This window comes from Arvicanthis niloticus, chromosome 5, assembly GCF_011762505.2.
Source record: "Arvicanthis niloticus isolate mArvNil1 chromosome 5, mArvNil1.pat.X, whole genome shotgun sequence".
NCBI classification, from domain to species: domain Eukaryota; kingdom Metazoa; phylum Chordata; class Mammalia; order Rodentia; family Muridae; genus Arvicanthis; species Arvicanthis niloticus.
This window is the reverse complement of record NC_047662.1, coordinates 68,177,798-68,201,017: the sequence shown is the minus strand read 5'-3', so window position 1 is coordinate 68,201,017 and position 23,220 is coordinate 68,177,798. Positions and strand designations below refer to the sequence as shown.

General features: G+C 38.2%; 1 protein-coding gene across 5 annotated transcripts in view; it reads right to left on the bottom strand.

Moving 5' to 3' along the window:
- Positions 1–23,220, bottom strand: part of Mpdz (multiple PDZ domain crumbs cell polarity complex component) — a 142,677-nt gene that overhangs the window by 111,274 nt on the left and 8,183 nt on the right. For all 5 annotated transcript variants that reach the window (XM_034503712.2, XM_034503715.2, XM_076934728.1 and 2 more), the window contains exons 2-3: positions 10,093–10,160; positions 7,845–8,011 (exon numbers count right to left, since the gene is read on the bottom strand). In XM_034503712.2, the coding sequence (XP_034359603.1) occupies positions 7,845–8,011; positions 10,093–10,108 (183 nt within the window). In that variant the 5' untranslated portion in view covers positions 10,109–10,160. The remainder of the gene's footprint in view (positions 1–7,844; positions 8,012–10,092; positions 10,161–23,220) is intronic.

Below are 23,220 nucleotides of genomic sequence, written 5' to 3'. Positions count from 1 at the left end.
AGTACTATTTCTAATTGTATAAATAAGTATAAATTGTAAATTTGTCAATTTCCAAATTTTTCAAGTGGCCAAAGTAATATAAAAGTATGCTTGGGTAAAAAAACAAAAATAAAAATCATGACAAACAACTAGGTTTTACTGTAATGGAGTATAAAATACTCTTGAGTTCCAGGTTCCATATTCTACCTAACTTAAGGAAAACATCACAATTCCTGGAACACTATCAGGGGAGAATGGCAGGGGCTGGAGATATGGCTAAGAAGTAAAAGCATTTGGAGCCCTTGCAGAGCACTGGATTTTAGTTCCAAACACACACAGCACAGCTCCCAGGTACCTGGGACCCCAGGTCCAGGTGATCTAATGCCTCTTCTGCCCTCTGTAGGCATTGCATGCCCATTTACACCCTAGCACACAGACACAAGCACATAATAAATAAATAAATAAATAAATAAATAAATAAATAAAACCAATAAATCTTTAAAATAAAAGAAGTATAGTTTTCTTAAAAAGCTATTTTCCTTTGGCAGTGCATACATCCATGTAAGGCCAATTTTTTTCCATATATACCATAAATTCAAACAAACTAAATGCAAAAGCAGTAAGAGAGTCCAACTTTCTTCTGAGCATAATCTAAGGATTTCTTTATGACTTGAAGGCTCCCTGGGATTATTTATTCTCAGATTGTTGTTATATGATTTTGTATTGGTTTCTTTTACTAACAGGTTTGAGTAAATGATCTTAAGACACACACACACACACACACACACACACACACACACACACACACACACTGCACTCAGCCACTCAGTCAAGAATTAGAGTAGAGAAATGCACAGGAAATATAAGGCAAAGTTGTTCCTCTCACTAATTTTTAAACATAAAATGGATTTTCCATAATTATTGTATATGAATTAATAAATATTTAAAGCATTTCTCAACTTCAATGTTTATCATGATCAACACTTGGGAATAAAATTTTAAAACATTTTATAGCTCTTTATCATAATAGGCAAGATTTATTTTACTTATGTGTGTGTACGTCTGTATGCATCTGTGAGAGGATGTGTACTTGTGTGTACAGGGACCTATATCTTTGTAACAGAGGCCAGAAGAGGACATCAGATCCCTGATAACTGGAGCTGTAGGCATTTTAGGATACAGGGCTTGTTATATAGGTTCTGGGACCCAAACTTTGGTCGTCATGACTGCAAAGCAAACACTCTTACCTACTGAGCCATCTCTCTAACCCAAGCTTTTCATAGATTTTAAGAAAGTAAGTCATCATGAAATCAAATTTTTGAAAAATATTGCCTTAGAATATTAAATTTCAGTATGAAAGGTTAGCTAATAAGAAAAGATGGCTAATATTTACTGATTGCTATTAAAGTGCTGGATTACTCTTTAGGTCTTTCATTTCATTTTGGTCCCATTATTTAAGTAACAAGAGAGAGGTGGTCAGTTAAGAATTATGATGGTGATGATGATGTTGGTGGTAGTGGATGAGACGATGGGAGCAATGGCAGCAGTGTGTGTGTGTGTGTGTGTGTGTGTGTGTGTGTAGATCATATGATTAAAGTCTTAAGATCACTTACTAAAACCTATCAGTTACAGAAACTAATATAAAATCACATAACAATAATCTGAGAATAAATAATCCTAAGAAGCCCTCAAGTCGTGAGGAAAACCTTAAATTATGCTGAATAATTATGAAGTCAATAAAACATAAACAGGGACCTCTACAGTTAAGACTTGGATCCTGGGTTCATCCTGCTGGGCCCAAACACCAGCTCTGCCACGTCATCTTTCTGTGCTTCCTCATTCTCCTTAGAACATGAGGAACTTCCTCCCTCTACATTCTCACACTAATGTGATGGTGACACAGAACTGTGTCAAGAGCAAGTCCTGGGGGAAGAAGACTATGACAGGCCATCATGATGACAATGGTGATGAGGTCATGGCACACAGTTCTTCAACAAAGTTTCTACTCTGACAAAGTACAGGGTCTCCAAAGAAACTCTGCTTACTTGTCTTTTTATTTTAAAATTTTGTCTCTTGGAAAGGAATGATACATATTTAATGTACAGCATTCAGAATGTTTAAGGGCACTTAAAAGTTAATTAAGTACGCTATCATCTTTGAGCTTGAGTATATATGGGCTATAAAGTATTCAAAGATAAACGACGCACAGTGGAGGACATTCAGAGAGCCTGAACTCTTGACTAACCACAATGCTTGGTGCACGCTAGTACCATTTTAAGTATCACAGAACACAGCAATCTGAACACATGCTTATGCACACCTTAGCAGAGCATTAATTCGTTTGAATCTCAACGACTATGTTTCTTCAGGCAAACTTTCAAGGGGAAAAAATTCAAGGAATGTATCTTGACAAAATATATTACCATCAAAGTACACTGAAAATGTCTACATCAAGGCAAGAAAAGCACCAAGATTAAGTGAATGAATCCACTACCATGCCAAGGCAAACAGAAATTTAGATGAGATATTTGGGTCTAACAGTGATTTTGCCATCATTATCAGATCTCCAGAAGACAAATGCAACTATTAACTGATCACAATATGCTTAAAGAAAGAGGAAGAAATAACTCTGAGGACAAATGCAGCAGTGGAGGCAGAGCCAGAGAGACACTACCATTCCTGCCTATGTGTCCCTGCCCCAGGATCCTCTTAGCCCAGTTCATATAACTGACCCATAACATATAGAAAATTACAAATGTAAAGAAAATTAGGATAAACTTTTATAATTAAAGGCTAAAATTTAGAATACAATTTCATAGCAATTGCAAATCTTAACTAGTCTAAAATTTTAAAACATTTATGTACATTTCCCTTTAGCATCAGGATTATGACGAATAGCATTTCTCTGAAGAACAGTTTATGTATTTTCTAATCATATTCAAGTTTTTATTGATCAAGATGCTATTAAAACCTCTTACCTTAATTTTTATGCTTAATAACCCACCCCCACACACACACACACACAACCTAGGCATTTCTGCTGGAGCATTTATGGCAGCAGTTCTCAACCTGTGAGTCATGACCCCCAAAAGACCATCAGAAAACACAAATATTTACATTGTGATTCATAACAGTAGCAAAATAATACTTATGAAGTAGCAATGAAAATAATTTTATGGTTGGGGTCATCACAACATGAGGAACTGTATTAAAGGGTCACAGCATTAGGAAGGTGGAGAAGCACTGGTATTGTTTCTTGTATCTATAGAATCTGCTAATTTGAAAACTTTGATATTTTCCCCTTATTTGTATCCCTCCAGCTCCTTCACTTCCTATGGCTCTAGCTCAGATTTCAAGTACTATGCTGAACAGAAAGCAGGAGAGTAGGTGCCTATTCCTAATGTCATACTTTCCGCTTTTGACATGGTGTTGACTGTGTGCTTGCTATAAATTGCTATAGATTATACTGAGATATGTCTCCATTATAATTATTCTCTTCAAGACTTTTAACATGAAGGAATACTGGTGAATGTCTTTTATCATGAAGGAAGGTCTAGCTATAGCCAGGGTTTTTTCAACCTGGGACCTGAAGTCTAACAAACTCATCAACTCCATGTTGGAGGAGGGTGAGCCTGTGCTAGGCATGATGTGACAACTTCCCAAGTTCTACCCGTTGCACACCAATAAAAGCTCTACAACCTCCAAGTAGATCAAGTAAAACTGACTGCAGACAATACTCTCTTTTGAAAAGCACTCTATATACATGTAATTACTCTTCCTTCCACCTGAAACTATTCCCTCATCTCCTGATATATATATACACACATACATACATACACTGTATATTACACTTCTAAATCTTCTAAATAAAACATGTATACACCAACAAGTTTATGAGGGAAGGGGTGGATCAACTAGGAATCTGTAAACATTAACCAAACCACAATTACAACAGAATGCCATATGCCACAGATGCCTGAGTTCTTTATCAAGTGACCCTTGATATTCCTGGCCCAAGGCTCAGGGAAACATTTTTTGGTAACCTGAGCTAGGCACACCATTTCTCCATTCTTATAAATAGTCTCTGTTGTCATGGTTTTAAAATAATCTTGCCAATGTCAATTTCTAAACCCTGGTCCTAAATTTTTATTTAAAATTAATAATTTTAATTTACAGTGTTCCTACAAGCAACTGTGGGGGCTGATTTGGTGCCCATGGTCATTCATAAAGCAAGATAATTAATTAATCATGAAAGAAGCATCTACATCTATACTGGACTGGAGCAACTCCTCCGAATAAATATGCAAATCCGATATGCTCAAGGCTGACAAGATTCTATTATTAAACTGCTAACGTGTTTATTTCTCCCACAATAGCGAGATTTTTTTCATGAATAGGCATTAAGCCCTGTAGTTAATAGCTGTGATGACTAGGTGACACTGAGGACACTGCCTGAGAACCTGCGTTTGTCAGATCATTGACACACAGTCGCAGTTCCCTTTCACTTAACCAGGAATCGTGCACTAGGAAATGAGCTGGAGCGATTAGAGATTATTCAGGTTTAATAGCATACATCCTTTTGGCTGGCGTTAGAACAATACACAATGTGGCGGAGTTAAACAGAGGCATCAATTATACTCTCAGACCTGCTAATAATTTTGACAATATTTAAATAGCACATCCCTTCAGGGCACGGCTTTTTTGCCCTCTCAGTTACACACCTGTCAAGTGTTTAATTTGCCAAAGGGAAACAGTTTGATTTCTAAGGGCAGTCTTAATACTGTGGAAGCAAATTAGAAAAATTAAACATTACTGAATAGAAGTAATGAGAAGGAGTGGAGGGAAAAAATTGCAGGTTTAATTCAACACGGCATGTCAGCATCTGTCATTAACGCAACAATATGATCACGTTCTTTAGTACGCTATATACACCCGAGCTTTTCTAATAGATACAGACTGATACTGGGCATGGAATAGGGGCTAAAGACAGAAAATGAAAGAGACAGAGGCAGTAATTTTCACCTGCTGTGCATACAAAATTGTACATCAAATATATAATATAGGTGTAAGGTAACAAGTTAAAACTAGCAATGGGTAATTTGTATGACCACTGGACTAAAAGTTCAAAACAAATTTTATATGAATTATTAAATTATAAACATTCATATATTAGCACTTTTAAATCTAATATGATTAAAGAATAGTTATAATTGAATTTTAAAATAGAAAATAATTTGAAATTTTACTAGACACTTACAAAATAAAAAGCCTGATAAGTGAAAGGAATCAGTAAAGAATGGCATCCTCCACCTATACTAGACTGGAGAAACTTCACAAAATACATATGCAAATGCAAACTCTCAACGTCCTGGAAAGGCACCAACCATTAAGAGATGCATAGGCATCAAGTCTGTTTCTGAAAGAAACAAGAAATGAAAGATCTAAAACAGGCTGCATATCCCAAAGGGCAGGAAGGAAACCTACATCTACTTGAAACTCTACCTTATAAACACATCACTAACCTTCTTGAGCCATGGAGACAGAGCTACTCACTTCCCTCCTTTTTGCTACTTTTCTCTTTTATGGGACAAATGGTCAATGAGACAAAAATTCAAAGATATTTAAGACATGGCAGCAGAATTCAAGGACCTCACAACTTAATCTTGAAAATGTGTTATAAGAAGGTAATATTAGAGTCCAGCTGCAGCTCAGAAAAAGAGTACTCCACAATAGCCTCCGCCTTTCATAGATGCCAACATACTCAGACTCGGTCTGCGAGTCCTGTTTAACTGAAGTAGGGTTATATAGAAAAGGAGGGATGGACATACATCCTGCTCCTGCCCTTTCCCCTGCCTTCTGCCTGGGAAGTCAACAGCCTCATTGTAGACCTGTACTATGAAACAACCCCTATCCTCATAAAGGTGTAAGAAGGGCCCTTTATATCCTGACCTCCTCTCCTCAGAGTCCTAGCATACTATTTCTGGTGCAGAGGCCTGAACTCTTCTCAGAGCTCTGGCCATGCTGTTGCCTGTCAGGCTGTCTAGAGTTAAATAAATCTTACATCCTCATAGAACAATCTCTCTCCCAGTGTCCTCTGTAGCATCAGAGACATTCCCATATCAGTAATAAAAATCACAGTAGGCTATACTTTGTGAAGCTTCTTACAATACTCAATAGATATCCCAGTAGGCTCCGTGTGAATCGTGTAGGCCCACATAGCCCTAGAGTTATATCCTATTTCCATTTGGAAGCAGCAGGACCAGTGCGACCTGTAGGCCATCTGTGTTCTTTCATTGGGCACAGTGGGCACAGATCCTCTTCTCTGCAGAAGGCTGCCTAACAGGCAAAGATCCAACTACTTTGCTTTACTACTAGTGTATTTTAACAAACTTGGCATATGACTTAATTTTCCTGTCATTACAACTACATGTTCACACAATATACAAAGAAGGCTTCTGCTCACTCTTGGAATAAAAACACAATTTACCATACCATATTTATGTTTATATTCTAGACACTGGTTTCTCCAAAAGGTTGCTAGTCCATCAATATTGAAATCCAGTCTTTCCAGTATCCTACCAGGAAGAGAAACACACATACACACAACAAAAACTCCCTTTTAAATTCACAATCATGGCTTTTTAAATCATTAAGATGAAACTTGCTACAGAAAAAATAGATTATAGATGTGTGTGTGTGCCTGCAAGTTCCTGTGTGCATGTGTCTATGAGTGTAAGATCCATTTGTTTCTCTCCCTCAGCACCGCCATACCCAGCCTGCTGTTGTTCATATGTTTGTTTGTTAATAGAGGGTTCTGGGGATGGGGACACTCTGTTGGCTGCACTATCTCCTCAGCCCAATAGATAAATATTTCTAAAGATTCTTTTTTTTTTATTTATGGGGAATTACAAAAGCACACAGGAATCTGGAGGACACTAGGCATGCTTCTCTACTATCTTTTGGCATCTGGAATATCCATCCCATTAGAAATGCTCATTCACTGAATTATGAAACTAGTTTTTTAAGTTTCATTTTTATCCTTTTAAGGCAGAATATTTGCTACCAAGTCATCCATAACCATTAAATTAATTATAAAAACACGAGAACATAATTAAATTGACTTCAAACCTTGAGAGGATAAAAACTGTTTTAAAAACATTTTTAAAACCTGTGAAATGGTGATTAAATTAAGCAAGTTCAAAGAACATCTGACTTTGGTTTTCATTCTGTCATGTGATATGCTTTCAGTTTTAATATAAATGTTCAAACTTTTTAATGTTCATAATTTTTACAGGGAATAAAACATGGTGTTACATTTAGAAACCCTAATGTTTATCACCATCTGATGCTGTCATGGAAGCAAGTGCTAGCTGCACACTCTTAAGAAGTGAGAATTGCAGTTCCTCTAGCTGATGACAATGTAATTATCCTTTCACTGTCAAAACAGAGGTGACTTCCCTTCTTCACACACACGATTAAACATACAAATTCATGCTTCTCTCAAATCCTGTAGCTGTACTGCACGTCGGAATCTGAATGAGCAGGATTGCATGAACAACGGGGCCTAGTGATGGTGAAAACCAAGGGTGCAGCCGCCCAGCCCAAACATTCTCAGCAGCCTTCCTCCTGCAGGAGCTCATGTCTAAGCATCGACACGAGCTTTCAACATAATGTCATACCATCCGCAACAACGGGGATAAAAATAACCTGCAGGGAATAGGCATCGCAAGCCTGAGTGTCTGTTGGTTTAAATGACTTCATTATTTATTAACGCCGACAGAAGTCAGCCTGTGGAAAAACACAAGCCTTTTTTTCACAAGATCTTTGCCACACCATGAGGGCCTCTGTGGGTGATGCCATCCTACCTGGTCTTTCAGCTGCTGTAGCGAAGTCTGAAGGTTCAGGATCTGACTGAAGAGTGGACTCTGAAGGACAGACTTCAGGAGACTCAGTTTGTCTTCATTTGCAACATCCCCACGCTCCTTCAGCTTGCTTTGCAGGCGCTCCGCTGCCTGCAGGGCCCGATTTTTGTCTATTCCAAAGAAAAGCATCAGTCAATAATAGACTCCAAAAGACTCATGAAACCTATGAAGATCCTTACACCGTTAAAAACCTTTAAAAAAATCTCCTGAAGTGCACAGTATTATCATATATGAACTGAGTATGAAGCTATAAGAAAAGTACATATTTTAATTTAGCATAAGGACACTCTTTTAAGACTTTGAATACTTTTTTCTTAAAATTAAATAGCATATTTACACACGCTTTTAACAATCCAGATGCTTAATTAGATTTAGGACCTAAAGGAAGATTAAAATCTGTCACTATAAACCTTTAAGTTTCTTACAGTAAAGTTCATTTAAAAGCAGGAACAGAGTATAGTACATGCTTAAGCAAACAGTTGTAAAGTCACAGAAACTGATGGAAATGTGTAACTGAACTCGTTGCCAGAAGTTTCCAGCTCCTGTGAAAATGGCATAAAGCTTTCCATGGCCTTAAAAATCTAATCTCTTCTTTTTAAAAAAAACAAAAGATAAAATTGTATTTACATATAATAAATGGATAATTAACCCATTAAGAAGTGGATGTGGCTGTGAGTAATGAATCACATCCAAAATATAATAATTACACGTATTAATAAATTAAGTATTCTATACTACAAAACTTAGAAATATTAAATAATGGACATTTCAAAGTACTATTTCAACCCTTGGAATGTTTTACCCTAAAATTAAATAGCATATTTATAAATGCTTTAAACCAATATAATTCAGATCATCATTAGACATATTGCGAATCAGGCATCTGTGAAAGCGAGCGTGCTGACTACGCTGACAGTCCCAGCGCCTTCCATCCATGCTTCCACCAGTGAACTTCAGCACGTTCCTGAATTATACAAACACAGGTTCTTACATTTTATCAAATTTAATTTTTACCAAATGGAGGTTCTTCAAGTATGTCCTAATACAGTCATGATGACAGCATATACATCTACTGCGTGTATATTACATGCAACATTACATGTCTACGATAGCAGTAATCAGAAAAGAGGGGATTACCACCAGAGACAGTGCTTACAGAGCAACATCTGGCATTCCACAGAGAGTGAGTAACTAAATACAAAATCATACTGATCATTAGTACATACACACAAACAAGCTGAATTTCTTGCAGAAATTCTAAGCAAAGAATGATAAAGATAAACATGAAAACTTTGTTCTGTGTCATATTCTCCGTGGTAAGTCAGAACATAAATCTATTCCTAACATGCACATCAATTCTTCCAGGTTAATGCTACTTAGTAACTGCTAACAGAACAAAATTCAGAAAGCAGCGTTTTAACAGAAGCCACACTTTCCCTTTCCTTCCCCTGTATTATAAGGAACTTCCCTATGTGTTCCAACAGTTTTTATGGCCTAAGATTTCCATACAAAATGAGACATAGAAAATGTATCCACACAGAATTTTATGATCAGAGTAGGAATGGAGTCAGAAGTCAAATTGACAACAGCTCTTTTCCTTTTTATTGTCCCATTCCCTCAAAACTGGCAACTGCTGGGTATCAGAGTGAATGTACATATCCTTCAGGACTCAGGCTCCCAAGAGCTATCTGGAGAAGGCACAATGCTGACGTGTGAGACTCTGCAGTGTGTGCCACACCTGACACAGCTTTCTATAATCAGTTGTCTCTAAAGCACTGTCCCACACTGCAGTATGGGGAAGAGTGTAGTAACACTCAGATGAAGGAAATATGATCTCTCAGGCAAAATTATCTCATGCAGAAATTAAACTACGTTAAATGGAATCCGAGGTACAATTACTGCCCTATTGGGCAGCGCTCTACCTACACAAATACAAGTGAGAATAACAATCCTGTTTTAGTATTAACTTCCCATTCAGATTTCTAGTGACACACAAAAGCCATAAATGGGTTCATAAAACAGAGTAGAGCTTCTATTAGGCTTATTAAGCATTTGTAAACTCTCCCATATGTTTATTTATTTTGAATGATTGTTTCTATAACAACGTGGATAAAATCACACAAATATAGAAGTCTACAAGTTCAAAGCATGTTCACTTCTGACAAAAGCAGAAAGAAAAGAGAAGTCTTACCTATGGTTTCCAACATCGTCTTTAAGATGAACTCTACAACGATGCCAAACACCGACTAAAGGGAAACTCTGAGGATAAAGCAAATAAAATGCAGTCGTGTTTCAAGTAACTCTAAAGACGGAAAAGTGCTTGGTCTTACTATAATTCTTTTTATTAAAGTGGTATTGACTTAAATGTAACCATTTGTTTCATATGCAACAAAGAAATGATTTTAAAATGTGACTAATAGTTGCAATAGTAACATACAATGTTGAGACTACAAGAAGGTTCAGTCTGGAAGAGCTATTCCCAGTGTAATTACAGCATGCTGAGCATTTTTCAAAGCACATTGTTCAATTATTCTCCCAATCCTCACTGTCCACTCACCTACAAGAGGAAGCACCAAAGATAATCCCTTGTCTCGGGTGACATCACAAGTATGAAGCCAAGATCTCAATACACACCATCTGGCTCCAGAGTGCACAGTTCAAATGTTACAGAATGCTGCTCCTCAACAGGAGAAAAGTGTATCTCACAACTTTTTTCCCCTTTTCAATAGTAAAATTGCCATGTAAATCACTGCCTTCTCTCCTGCTTTGTTCTTTGTTGCTGTAATAAAACACTGACTATAACTTACCTGGAGAGAACAGGGTTTATTAGATTTACAGTTCTCCAACATAATTCATCCCTGAAGGACTGTACAAAGCACAAACCAAAGCAGGAACCTGGACACAGAAAATAGGCCCATGAAAGAATCATGCTTCCTGTCTTGCTCTTAAGACTGACTCAACTTGCTTTCTTATACAACCCAGGACCGTCTGCCCTGACGGTAGGGATAGCACAGTCACAGTGGGCTAAACCTCACACACCAGTTATTAATGAAGAAAAGGCCCCACACACACACATACAAGCCAGTCCACTGGAGGCATTTTCTCAATTGAGGCTTCCACTAGATGACTCTTGTTTATGTCAAGTTGATTTAAAAACAACAACAACAAATAACTAACCAGCACACCTATAAAGGTTAAACCAATGAAGAAAACTATATTCAGTCTAAATGAAGTCTAAAATTAAGTAGACTGGTATAGACATTCAACACAAACAACTGCCCATACAATCTGATCCAGTTGAATCTATGAATTTTTAGAACCCATCAAAGAACCAATCTATGTATTTTTAGTCCTGTCAAAGAAAGATAACATTCATCTTATGTGATGTTCAAACAAATCAATTTTAAAATGCAGTATTTTTTTTAAACTCCTCAAATACACCAGTTTGTATTAATGTTAAAAAATGTAGCTGTTGCATTTCAAACTAAATCCTCCAACACAGAGAGACCCATAGAAGTAGTGGCTACCCACTAGCAACCATCCATAAATTCTAGTTGTGGTCATAGAACCATCAGGTTATATACAAATGGATCTAAAGTCTATTTTAATAATCAAACACTCCGAAGCATAGGGCATATTAATCATCAATCCATGGATTGGAATTGGGAAGACACATCTTGAAGACAAGGATGCTAATAGTTTCTGAAATAATGCTCCTTCCATGTCCTACAGACTGCTCCTCCAGTGCCTGACAGACTGTTCCTCCAGTGCCTGACAGACTGCTCCTCCAGTGCCTGACAGACTGCTCCTCCAGTGCCTGACAGACTGTTCCTCCAGTGCCTGACAGACTGCTCCTCCAGTGCCTGACAGACTGTTCCTCCAGTGCCTGACAGACTGCTCCTCCAGTGCCTGACAGACTGTTCCTCCAGTGCCTGACAGACTGCTCCTCCAGTGCCTGACAGACTGTTCCTCCAGTGCCTGACAGAATGCTCCTTCCGTGTCCTACAGACTGCTTCTCCAGTGCCTGACCACAGAGTGCTCCTTCGGTATCCCACAGAGTATTCTCCCATCTTCCAGACAAGGAAAGTGCAAGGTCATCACAAAGTCAAAAGTCCTTAAGTGGGAGAAGTTGGACTTGAAATCCTGGTCTGCCTGATTTCCAAGCCTACACTCTATCATACCCCCCACCCCCTGCTTACTTAGACAGGGAGCCCAGACTATGCAGCCCAGACTGCCCTTAATCTCATCATGTCGTCCTCAAGCTCTTAATCCAATTCTTTTGGCCTACTAAGGATAAGAAATATGAACCATTGAACTCATTTTCTATCTCCTATTTTCTATATTGTCTGATAAATAAAATCACATGGTAGTGTCGACTTTTTTAATGAGAATGTGCAAGATGGCATATTAAGTTGCAGCTACTTCTATAAAATAAGAGGATAGAAAATCCATGATAGCTAGAGATTAATAGGTATATACTTGTAAGAACCACAAAACTGCATATTTATAAAAACTAATTCCATGGATTTTACAAAAATGCTCACAGTGAAACATGGTCAGGCCAGAAGTGAGAGAAGGAAGCAGTGAAATGCTGTATTCTTCTTCAGTTTTGCATCTTGACTGAGCATATCCAGATTGAACAAATATAAACACAATGCCTACTCAAATTTGAGCTGCAGGAAAATGACTGATTTCTTAGTATATATCTCCTGCAATACCTCTGTGATATTTATACTAAAATCTAATTAGGTGTATATCTAAAATTCAAATTTAACTGATCATTTAGTTGACAATCCTATTGTCTTTGTATTTGGTTCGGAATAGGAAAACTAAAACATCATGTATAATCTGGGCCTGTGTTCTTTCTGTAAACTTTTATGATAATGACAGTTCCCAGATCCTTACTAAGTCTCTGAAGACTTTCCCTGTGATCATTTCATTGCCCATTTCATTGATGGGTTGATAACACTATTTTTTACTTACTAAGAGACTTACAGAGACTTACTAAGTCTCTGAAGGCCTTCCCTATGGCCACTTCATTTACCGTTTCATTGATAGGTTGATAACACTATTTTCTGCAAGGAATGAAAGATAAACTGAATATTTGGTTTTATTGAAGAGCAAGCACTAACTGGCCATTTTGCTCTCTGACAAGCTGTTCTGGAAGTCTGCAGGTGCACACTTATGCAGCAAAGAGTCAGGGCCTCACACAGCAAATCATTCTGAATACATTGATAGCTCTCACAGCAACTAGCAAAAAAAAAAAAACAAAACAAAACAACAACAAAACAAAACAAATTCTTTGCTCTAGCTCTTTAGTTTGCTTTCTATTTGCTGTAAAAATACCATAACCAATTGTAATCTGGAGAGAAAGGGTTTACTTCATGTTGTAGTATAGTCCATCGTGAAGGAAAGTTGGGGCAGGAACTGAAACCTAGGCCAGGGAGGGATGCTGCCTACTGGCTTGCTCTTCATGGCTCACTCAACTAGCTCTTATCCAATCCAGTCCCACCTGCCCACGGATGCCATCACCCACAACAGGCTGGGCCCTCTGACATCAATCATCGAGCAAATAAACAACAATTCCACAGGCTTGCTACAGACCAGTCTGACAGAGGCATTTTACAACTAAGGTCCTTCTTTCCAGTTTGTCCCTAGTCTTTGTCAAACTGATGACCTCCAAAACAAAAACCACCTCACCAGCACAGATAGAACTAATTCTCAGGAGGAGCTGCAGGAAATGCTCGCACTTTTACAGTTATTATACTCAATTCTTACTAAAACATAAGTAAATGTAAAATAGTGAAAACTTAGTGCACTGGTTTTGTGGCTCATCAAGGTAGCTCAGCATCTGTCACTGCACTTAAATTTAGCATCTGTCCCCGTCACAGCTGCCTCAGCACTTCCTGAAGCTAGCAGACAAAAAAACCTGGTTATAATCCCCGACAGGTAGTCTGTTATATCTGCAAGTGTTTGTGATAGCAAAATGTAGTTTCATTTATAATCCTACTTTGGGATAACACTACTGAACTGCTGTCTCCAAAGCAGAGACACAACATAGCATCTACCTACCCGACAACTGTCGAGTAGGTGCAAACAGCCTTTGACTAGCATCTCCTCCTTGAACTATCTCCTTCATTTTCTAGGCCCTGATCAAAAAAGCGTTCCTGAATGCAAGTTTTATTTTCATGTTCGCAGTTATAAATAAATCTTTCTGGATTCCTACATTAAGTTAAGAGTTTATTAATTCTAAACTTACTCCAAAGTCAAATATCATAAAATACTTCACATACTGATCAATATTACCTCCTATTGATAAACTTGTGCTACCTTTATAGGAGTGTGAGTTAAATTATCTCTCAAAAGTGAAAATCCCAACTTCAGGATTAGAGGAAGGTTTTGTTTCTTACTAATTCAGCTACAGTATGCTCACATGGCTGGTAGGTTGTCAAGTGGCAGAACAGAGAAATGAGGACAGTATAAGAATCCAACGCTTAGTGAATGGAAGTCACAGTAATCGGCAACAACAAAAATAAAAATACAGAGATGCAAAGGGGTGATCCCAAGGCCACAATGAGAAGTCAGAAAAAGCTTCCTGGAGCTACCATTTGCGTACCTACCTATACGGCACATCACTGGCTTAAAGGGGCACAATCTAAACCATAGCTGCAGTCACCTACCTGGACGAATAAATAAGTATGGCAGCCTCCAGTCAGGGAATGCCTACAGAGAATTTGCCTTTCCTTCTTTCAAAGAAGCTAAACTCTACTTCTGTGTAAGTATATCAGGGTGTATACATACTTACTGGTAAAATGGTTCAGTGTTTGGGATGATTAAGGAAATGCTACAGTAGCGGAGAAACAAGACCGGGTAGGAGCTAAATGACTACACTCTTCTCCTTAACAAGACCAGCAGGAGCTAAATGACTGACTACACTGTTCTCCTTGCCTTCACGTATTACTTGAAATTTTTTATAATAAGAATTAGAAAAATAAGAGATTGGCAACAACTGTAAAAATGTTAACAATATCTGCTTTGGGAAAACTGACTGGTTTGTTTTTTTGGTTTTTGGTTTTTTTTTTTTTTTTTTTTTTAATTACTGTATATTCCAAATCTTCTCTACCTTCGTTATTGGGGAAAAAATGTTACTTGAAGCTCCTAAACTGTAAAAGTCATCACCATTGGTGAGAATGCCCACATACACAACTTCATGACTGAATTCCAGCCAGACTAAAACAATTTGTTTTATTTTGTTTAATCTTTCTTTTTAAATTAAATTATTTTATTTATTTACATTCCAAATGTTACCCTTTTATGAACTGTTTTCCTCCACACTCAGTATTTCCTGAAGAACCTCTGTCAGCTGCTCTGAGGACCAGCCTGCATCTAGTGCACCAAGCTGTTCTGCAGTAAAGCCTGAAGCAGAGCTTGGGGTCCGGATGAGCCAACTGTAGGGAGTGAGCGCCAGGCCTGGAGCAACAGGAAGAGGCTGCTGCTGCTCTCTTCCGAATGTGCATGCAACCCAAAACATTTAAGTCTCTTCTTAGGAAACAATGAGTAACCCAAACATAAATCTGTTAAAAGAGATTCATTATCTTTCACATATGTTCAAATGACAAAGTTATGATATATAACAATACCAAACTGTACGAAACTGTACTAACACAGTCTGATAAACAAGTTCACAAGCAGAACCACTGCTTTAACTGAGAATCCACATGCTTGAAAGAAGTTTGTGCCAGGTGGTGGCAGCTCACACCTTTAATCCCAGCACTCAGGAGGCAGGGGTGAGCAGATCTCTGAGTTTGAGACCAGCCTGGTCTACAAAGTGAGTTCCAGGACAGCTAGGGCTACACAGAGAAACCCTGTCTCAAAAAACAAACAAACAAACAAAACTTTTAAAAAACAAAATTTAAATAACAATGGTATTATTTCCTTTCATTTCTTAGGATTCTTACTGTTATTCACTTCCTTAATTTTAAAACTTCCTCTTTTTAGAGGAACAAAGATTCCATGGAAATGAAAAATACATGGAAAATTAAAGTTTAAATGTTTTATTAGTTATGGATATACTTATACAACGAATACATTCAAACTAACAAACATTCATTAACTGCTTTAATTTTCAAAATTACTTTGAAGTGGGCTTTGAAAGTTACTTTTACTATTTTTTTCCTTTTCCGTTTATTTTCTGTGTATGCGTGTTTGGTCTACATGTAGGTCTGCATTCATTTCTTAGATGGCTGCCTAAAGGGGAGTTATGCTTACCCCTTCAAAAACAAAATGCATTTTCTTCCTAAATTACAGGTACCCCAATACACAAAAATACTGTTTTTATAAGCTTGTATCTACTTCCTGAGTTACACAATTAAATCATAATTTATATATTTTTTTAGTTAAATTCTTTTATTCTCTGCTTGTAATCTACTTTGATGTCAATTCTCGAGTTAGAAGAAACCTCAGAACTCATGTAGCTGGGAGACACATGCTCACTGGGATGGGTCCACATAAACCAGTGGTTTCTAAGTTTGTGGCTTAGAGCGGTTGCTATCCTTCAACTATCAGGCTGGAGGAACACTTGTACAGAGTACCAGCTAAATCAAATCTGCTCATAGTTATCCTACTATTTTATATGCCTTTCCTTCTCCACTCTCATCAGGTTGTTGTTGCTGTCGTTAAGAATCCAAAAATAAACATTAAAATTCAGTTCTGATACCTTTTCTTTGGCACTTGTTTCTCATCTTCTACCCACACCCCTCGATGACAGGACCCTTCCCCAGAGTCAATTCCCCTCAGAACACCAACTCAGGAAATGGTGTTTCTAATGGAGATTTACTCTCTTCTGTTCTCTTATGCCCTAGTGAAACTCAAAGGAATTCGGACTGTTGGGCAGTTTGCCCCTGCTCATTACCACATTTTCAGGGTTAAGGGCCAAGATACCAGATGCCACACATATTTCTTGGACAGAACCAGGCAGAGGGATTCCTCAAGGGTGGCTCTGGCAAATTAACCCGTCAATAGGAGGAGATTCCAGATGCAGCCAGGAACCCACAAAACAACTCACTTCTGCCACTGTTTTCTTGGGAGACCTCAAATCCACAGAAGGATAAACTCTGTGGCACAGAATCCTCAGGTGTAATTCCTATACTGGAAATTAATTCTCTAGAGACATTACTTCTGGCGCTTGTTGTTTGTCCTTTTGCCTGCCTGGAACAAGGCTATTCCCCAGTGAGGCTGAGCACGGTGTGTCCTTGGTGCTCAAAAAATGCATGGAGACTCAAGCATCCCCATGGACACAGAAATGTAGCTGGCAGTTGGTCTGCCTGAGTTCACAGTTGCAGGAGGAGGGGCTGGTACTGAAGATGTCTGTCATTCCTTGGCTGCCTACTCAGTCACAGGATTTCCATTGAGTTGGTGAGATAGGAGAGCCAATCCTGAGGCAGAACAATATGTGGCTTTGTCAGCTCTAACAGAGACATTCCTCAGTAGAGTTCTAAAAGGTAGTGAATAGCGACAAACTTCACTGGAAAACACTATGGAATTAGGACAGGGGGAGAGTGGGGAGGCAAGCTTCTCTCTGTCTAAAGACCTCAAGGTTATAGAATTCTCCCAATGTCATTTTCTACGATTCTTTCTAGCTCTTAAGAGTAACTCTATTTCAAACACTGTCCATTATTTTCCTAAGTGTTTCTCCAGTTCTTGAATCTTTTCTACAGAAATCATCAAGGGTGTCCTCTATCACATCGCCTATGTAGTTACCCTGAGCTATAAAACACTGCACGTAATTAGATATTTTTATCCTTCCTCATCAACCAGCACTTCTAAATTCAGTTTGTGGCTTCCATGATTTCCCTTTGCTGACTCTGGATAGGAGTAAAGAGAAAGTTTGCAAGTTAACTCCAGAAAAGGCAGGCTCATATTTCTGATCAGAAATTGTCTGGTAAGAAAACAACATAGTAGAGCTATAGTTGATGTGGCTATTTTCTCTCCCGTGCTATGCTGGGTGACTGACGGCTTGTGAGCCCTCTTGGTTGAGTTCCAGTACTGTTCGGAGAAAAGCGGGCTGTGAGGGAGTTGAGCAGTTTCGAGTGAGCATACCCTCACTTTCTTTCTAAGCCCATTCTTTACAATGTTTCCAAGGAGTACTTCAAAACCCTCAAATTCAGCTGCTGTAAGGCAGCAACACTTTCTTTCATAATTACTAATTATGAATTATTTTAAAATAGCAAAATCTCTTAAATTTTATCTCTAAGCCTGCTAACACCAGGTTTTATAGACACAGAAGCACAACTCTGGAGATTTTACTGTAGCTAGCCATCATTGTGTGCCTCAAGACACTAAAATTCACATATGAAGACTTTATATAATAAAACGGCAAAACTTATTTAAAATTAATTTGGCTAAGAATGAATTTGGAAATGGGGGGGGGAAGGGGGAAATAAGGAAGAAAGATTAAAGCCATGGCCATATCCTACTTCATTTTTCTGATTGAGAAAAGTAACCCTGCTCCTCAATCACAATCCACCATCAAATACTCCTTAAACATATTAACAGTGAAATATCTAAAATGTAGAGAGAGTTATAATCTACAAACAAAAGCAACACCTCATCTATTTGGAGCTTTTAAAATATGCTGTTCAGCCAGGGTTACACAGAGAAAGCCACCTTGAAAAACACACAAAACTGCACCTAAGTATTACTTGCCATTCCATCTACTGTAATAATGTAAAGTAATAATGACTCATCCTGGGAACAAAACAGTATGCACATGGTTTTTACTGTATATAATTAAAATATGTGAAATATGTATCATATGTTCCTGTTCCCTTGAGCTGATGATATGTACTCCCCAGCACCAAGTCCTACTTTTGCCTTCTAACAGTAATAATGTAATACAGGCAACGGTTCTATGCTTCCAGATAGCTGGGCTTTGCAAGTTTCTTAGTTGATTTTTTAGATAATTCTCTTAGATAAACACTTCATTTTCTTAATTATGTGATCCTAGGTTGGGTATTGACCTCTTTGAGTTGCTCTAACCACTTGGTAACGTCAGCTATAGTTAACATTTGCAAATAGACATACAAAACAATAGACAAGCAATAGACATATAAAACTACTTTGATTACTAATTTGTATTGGATGTAATAACTGCATATTAATCTCTGTATTTTTGTATTTCCAACAGCTATCACAGTAAGTCCTTAATTTAATTAAAGTTACTCACTTCTAGAGTAAAAACAGTAAACTACCCCATTATTATCAATGTGGCAAAGAAAAAGATTTTATGACACCTTTCCCATTTACTGAAAACTCTTTTTTGTATATAGCAGGGTGTGTTTGTGTGTGTGTGTGTGTGTGTGTGTGTTTACATGTGTGTAAGAGTGCATGTGTGCTTATGTATTTGGAGGCGTGAAGTTGATATTAGCCATCATCCTTGACAGATCTCTGCTTTTTATTTTTTAATTGATGTAAGGTCTTTACCTGAACCCAGAGTTCATGGACACCCAACTAGTCTAGCCAGACAGTTCTGCCTCTGGCTCCCAGTTGTCAGACTTAGGAGACCTCCAATCTTTCCTGGATTGTTTATGTAAGCTCTGAGGATCCAAACTCTGGTCCTCATTCTTGCATTGAAATACTTTATCCACTGTGTCATCTCCTCAGTAGTGTACTCAGTAGTATAAAAGGAACACCTTGTATACCATCTACAGTCCTGAAACTATCCCTGCCCTGTGGGGGTTGAAAGAAGTAGAACTTAACCTGACAAATTTCAAATTTCAAAATTCAGTTTTGTCTAAGTACTGACATAAAGTGTTATTAAGCAGAGAGATTCATGGGAAGAGCCTTGTTCTGACTTAGCATAACAGCATAAGGGGAAGCAATTGTAGGTGGGAAGGAAGAGCCTGTAAGAAAGTGAATAAGCTGAAAAACACAGAAGACACATGGAGCAAAGCATGTAGCTTGACTGTCAGAAAAAAATAATTCAGCACTTAAGAATGTTACAGAGGTGTCTGACATTTTTATTACCATATTCATCATATAACATAAACTGATGTCATTGGTTGCTTTAGAGAATCAATTACAAAATAAAATTATACATATTAATCTAGAAATGTAGACATTGACACAACCTAACAAGTCCAAAATTAACAACTGTTTTACTACATCAAGTGTTAACTAAACACTGAAATCTTCCTAGATGTGAGGCATCAGGAGAATTAGCAACAAGACAAGCTCAGATGCCAGGTTTCCACTCTCCTTCAAAGGACTACTTTCTTCCACCTCACCCTCCTCTCCTCTTTTGGTATTCCAATATAACACAGAGAATCTAACTTTCTTTTCCTATTGTTTTGACAAGATACTCTAAGAGACAACTCAAGAGAGAAAGGTTTCTTTCAGTTCACATTTCAAGGGTCCATTCCGCCCTGGCAAAGAAGTCAAAGCAATAGGAGCATGAAGCAGGTGACTACAGTGTGATGGCTGGAAACTCAGAAGCAAAGAGCATCAACTCCTCTGCTCAAACTCAGAAGCAAAGAGCCCTCAGTGCCTGTGCTCAGTTCACTCTTTCTTTTTTCCACAGTGAGGGATCAAAACCCAAGAAATAGTGACACCTACTTATAAGCTGGGTCTTCCCACCGCAGTTTAACCTAATCAAGAAAATACCCCATAGGTGTGCTGACAAGCTTGTCCCATGAGTATGTCTACATTTTGTCATGCTGACAGCCAATAGTAGTCATAACTTGGGCTTTACACATGCTAGAAAACCACTATGGCCACACTCCCCAATGTCAAATAAAGTAAGACACTGCCATTACTCAGCAGGATCAAGCATGAAGCTTTATTTCTAACAGTTTTTAATGATCAAATAATTCTCAAACATCACAGTACATTTTTAAATACTCATGTTTCCAACCTTAAGCCTCTTGCTTTCCTGTGTGTACATTTTGCATCTCTTTTTTCTTCACAAACAATTTAGGGACCAGTGATTACATATTCTCATATCTAATTTCAATCTTTTTAAAATTAAAGATAAATGTCCAAACTGTATAAAACTCTTCATTTGCCTGGCATGGTGACTGAAAGCACAAGAATGGTGAAGAATAAGGACACAAGCCTACCATTTGATCCCCGAGCAGAATAGACGACTTAGCACCATACTGGGATGTGCTAGGCACCCAACAGTATCACCAGGAATCAATAGGAATCTGGAGGAGATGAGACACATCAACCCCTCTGGAGGATGAACAGAGAAAAGAAGGGATCCAGAAGAAGTGGAATTTCTTGTTAAGGAAAGGATACGTGCTAAGGCAAGAAACCATAAAGAATGCAGAAGATCACATGACAGCATGGTGACAGGTCTCAGTGAGGTAATAAGAGGAGGCAGGAAAGCAGTATTTCCATGACCTGCTTGGTACTGCCCTGCAGGCAAAGCAGAGCATACAAGGCAGAACGATGCAAAATGGGAGACCTTAAAACTTATATTAAAAAAAAAATCAAACCAACAACAATCTTGGCAATAGGGTAAATAATTTCCCAGAGAAATAAAAGAAACCACAGCATTACAACACCATACAACAGAAAAACAAAACAAACAAACAAGCAAAAACCACCTGGAATCAAGCACAGGGGACTAGCAAGATGAAAACAGAAAGACAACTTCATTAGAACAACTCAAAAAGACTCAGTCAAATCCAAGAGCAGAGAAGACAGGTAAATGACATCAACAGAGGCTGACTCTCAAAGTTGTTAATCTGAGACACTAGATATACTGTGAGATTGCTAGCTGAAAGGACAGCAGTAAAGGAGAGGAATTTCAGTTTCCTAGACTGCTGAAAATGTGTTCCTTACAGACACACTGAATTTGAAATGGTCCTAGAAAATGTCAAATACTAGAAGATAAATTGCAGCAAAGTACAACTGGTCACTCAGTTGTTTCCTTTTTCTTTGGAGATGTATCTACAGCAGACCGTCACAGATGTGCTGAAAGGAGACACTGCACAGACACGCACTGAATGACACCTACAGGAGACATTGCACAAATGTGTGCAAATGACCAATTATCAATAAAACAGCCTGAGGCTGGACAGAGAGTGGTGAAGAGCAATCCTTGTTTTCCCAGAGGACCTGAATTCAGTTCCTAGTGCCTTTAAAGTTTTTTAGCCCATGCATAACTTCAGTTCCTGAATAGCAAACACCTTTTTCTTACCTCCTAGGGTATCAGAAACACATATAGTGCACATATATACATGCAGTCAAAATACTGATTCACAAAAAAGTTTTTTTAAAAGTTTAAAGAAAGAAAAGAACTTGGGGACATCAAGTAGATAATCAGGAGTCTCTAAATGGTTGTTCAACATAAACATCAATGCAGAAGGCAAAGGTGACGAAGAGTTTAGAATGAAGCAGGGAGAGAAAGAGAGTGAGACAAATATATAGAGAGAAAGACAGACAGAACAGACAGACCTTGGAACATACAGTTCTAAATGGATGCCTCTATCTGCTTCTTCCCCTCAGAGCTCAGGGAACCTGCAGAAGAGGAGGTAGACAAAGTGTCTAAGCCAGAGGGGATAGAGGACACAAGGAGAAAAGGGCCCTCTCCACCAACTAAGCAGAGCTCAGAGGAACTCACAGAGACCGAAGCAGCATACATAGGGCCGAGATGGATGTCAGTTTTGTATTCTTATAAGATTCCTGAGTGTGTCTCTGATTCTTGTATCTTCTCTTGGGGCTTTTCCTTTTGTTGGTTTACCTTCTCCGACTTTGATTGCTGGTTTTTGTTTTATTTTATTATATTTTATTTTGTTATGTTGCATTGTTATCTCTTAGAAGCCTGTTCTTTCCTAATGAGGGAAAGAAAGGGTGTGGACCCAGAAGAAAGGGGAGGCAAGGAGGAACTAGGACAAATAGAGGGAGGGAAAACTGTAATCAGGATCTACTCTAAGAGAAAATAATCTATTTTTAATAAAAGGAGGGGGAGAACTGAGGTTAGAAATCCAAGAGAAATGGATATTTTAAAATACTAGATGTAAGAATAAAACAAGTGGTAAAACTCCGCTAGTCTCTTTATGCTGGAGCATGCTGAGCAGACTGATTTGTAAAACATTGATTACTGCCAAACACTAGGCAGGGTACAGTACTAACATTCAATTAAGCCAGGTCTAATGACACAGATCTTGAGTCTCTGCTACTCAGGAAGATCAGAAGTTCAAGGCCAACCTAAGCAATTTAGTTAACCTTTCTCAAAGTGAAGGTGGGGTGGGGCATTGGGAGGCGGTTCATAGTAGGCAGTTTGCTGTTCTATTGCCAGGAATGCAAGGAAAAA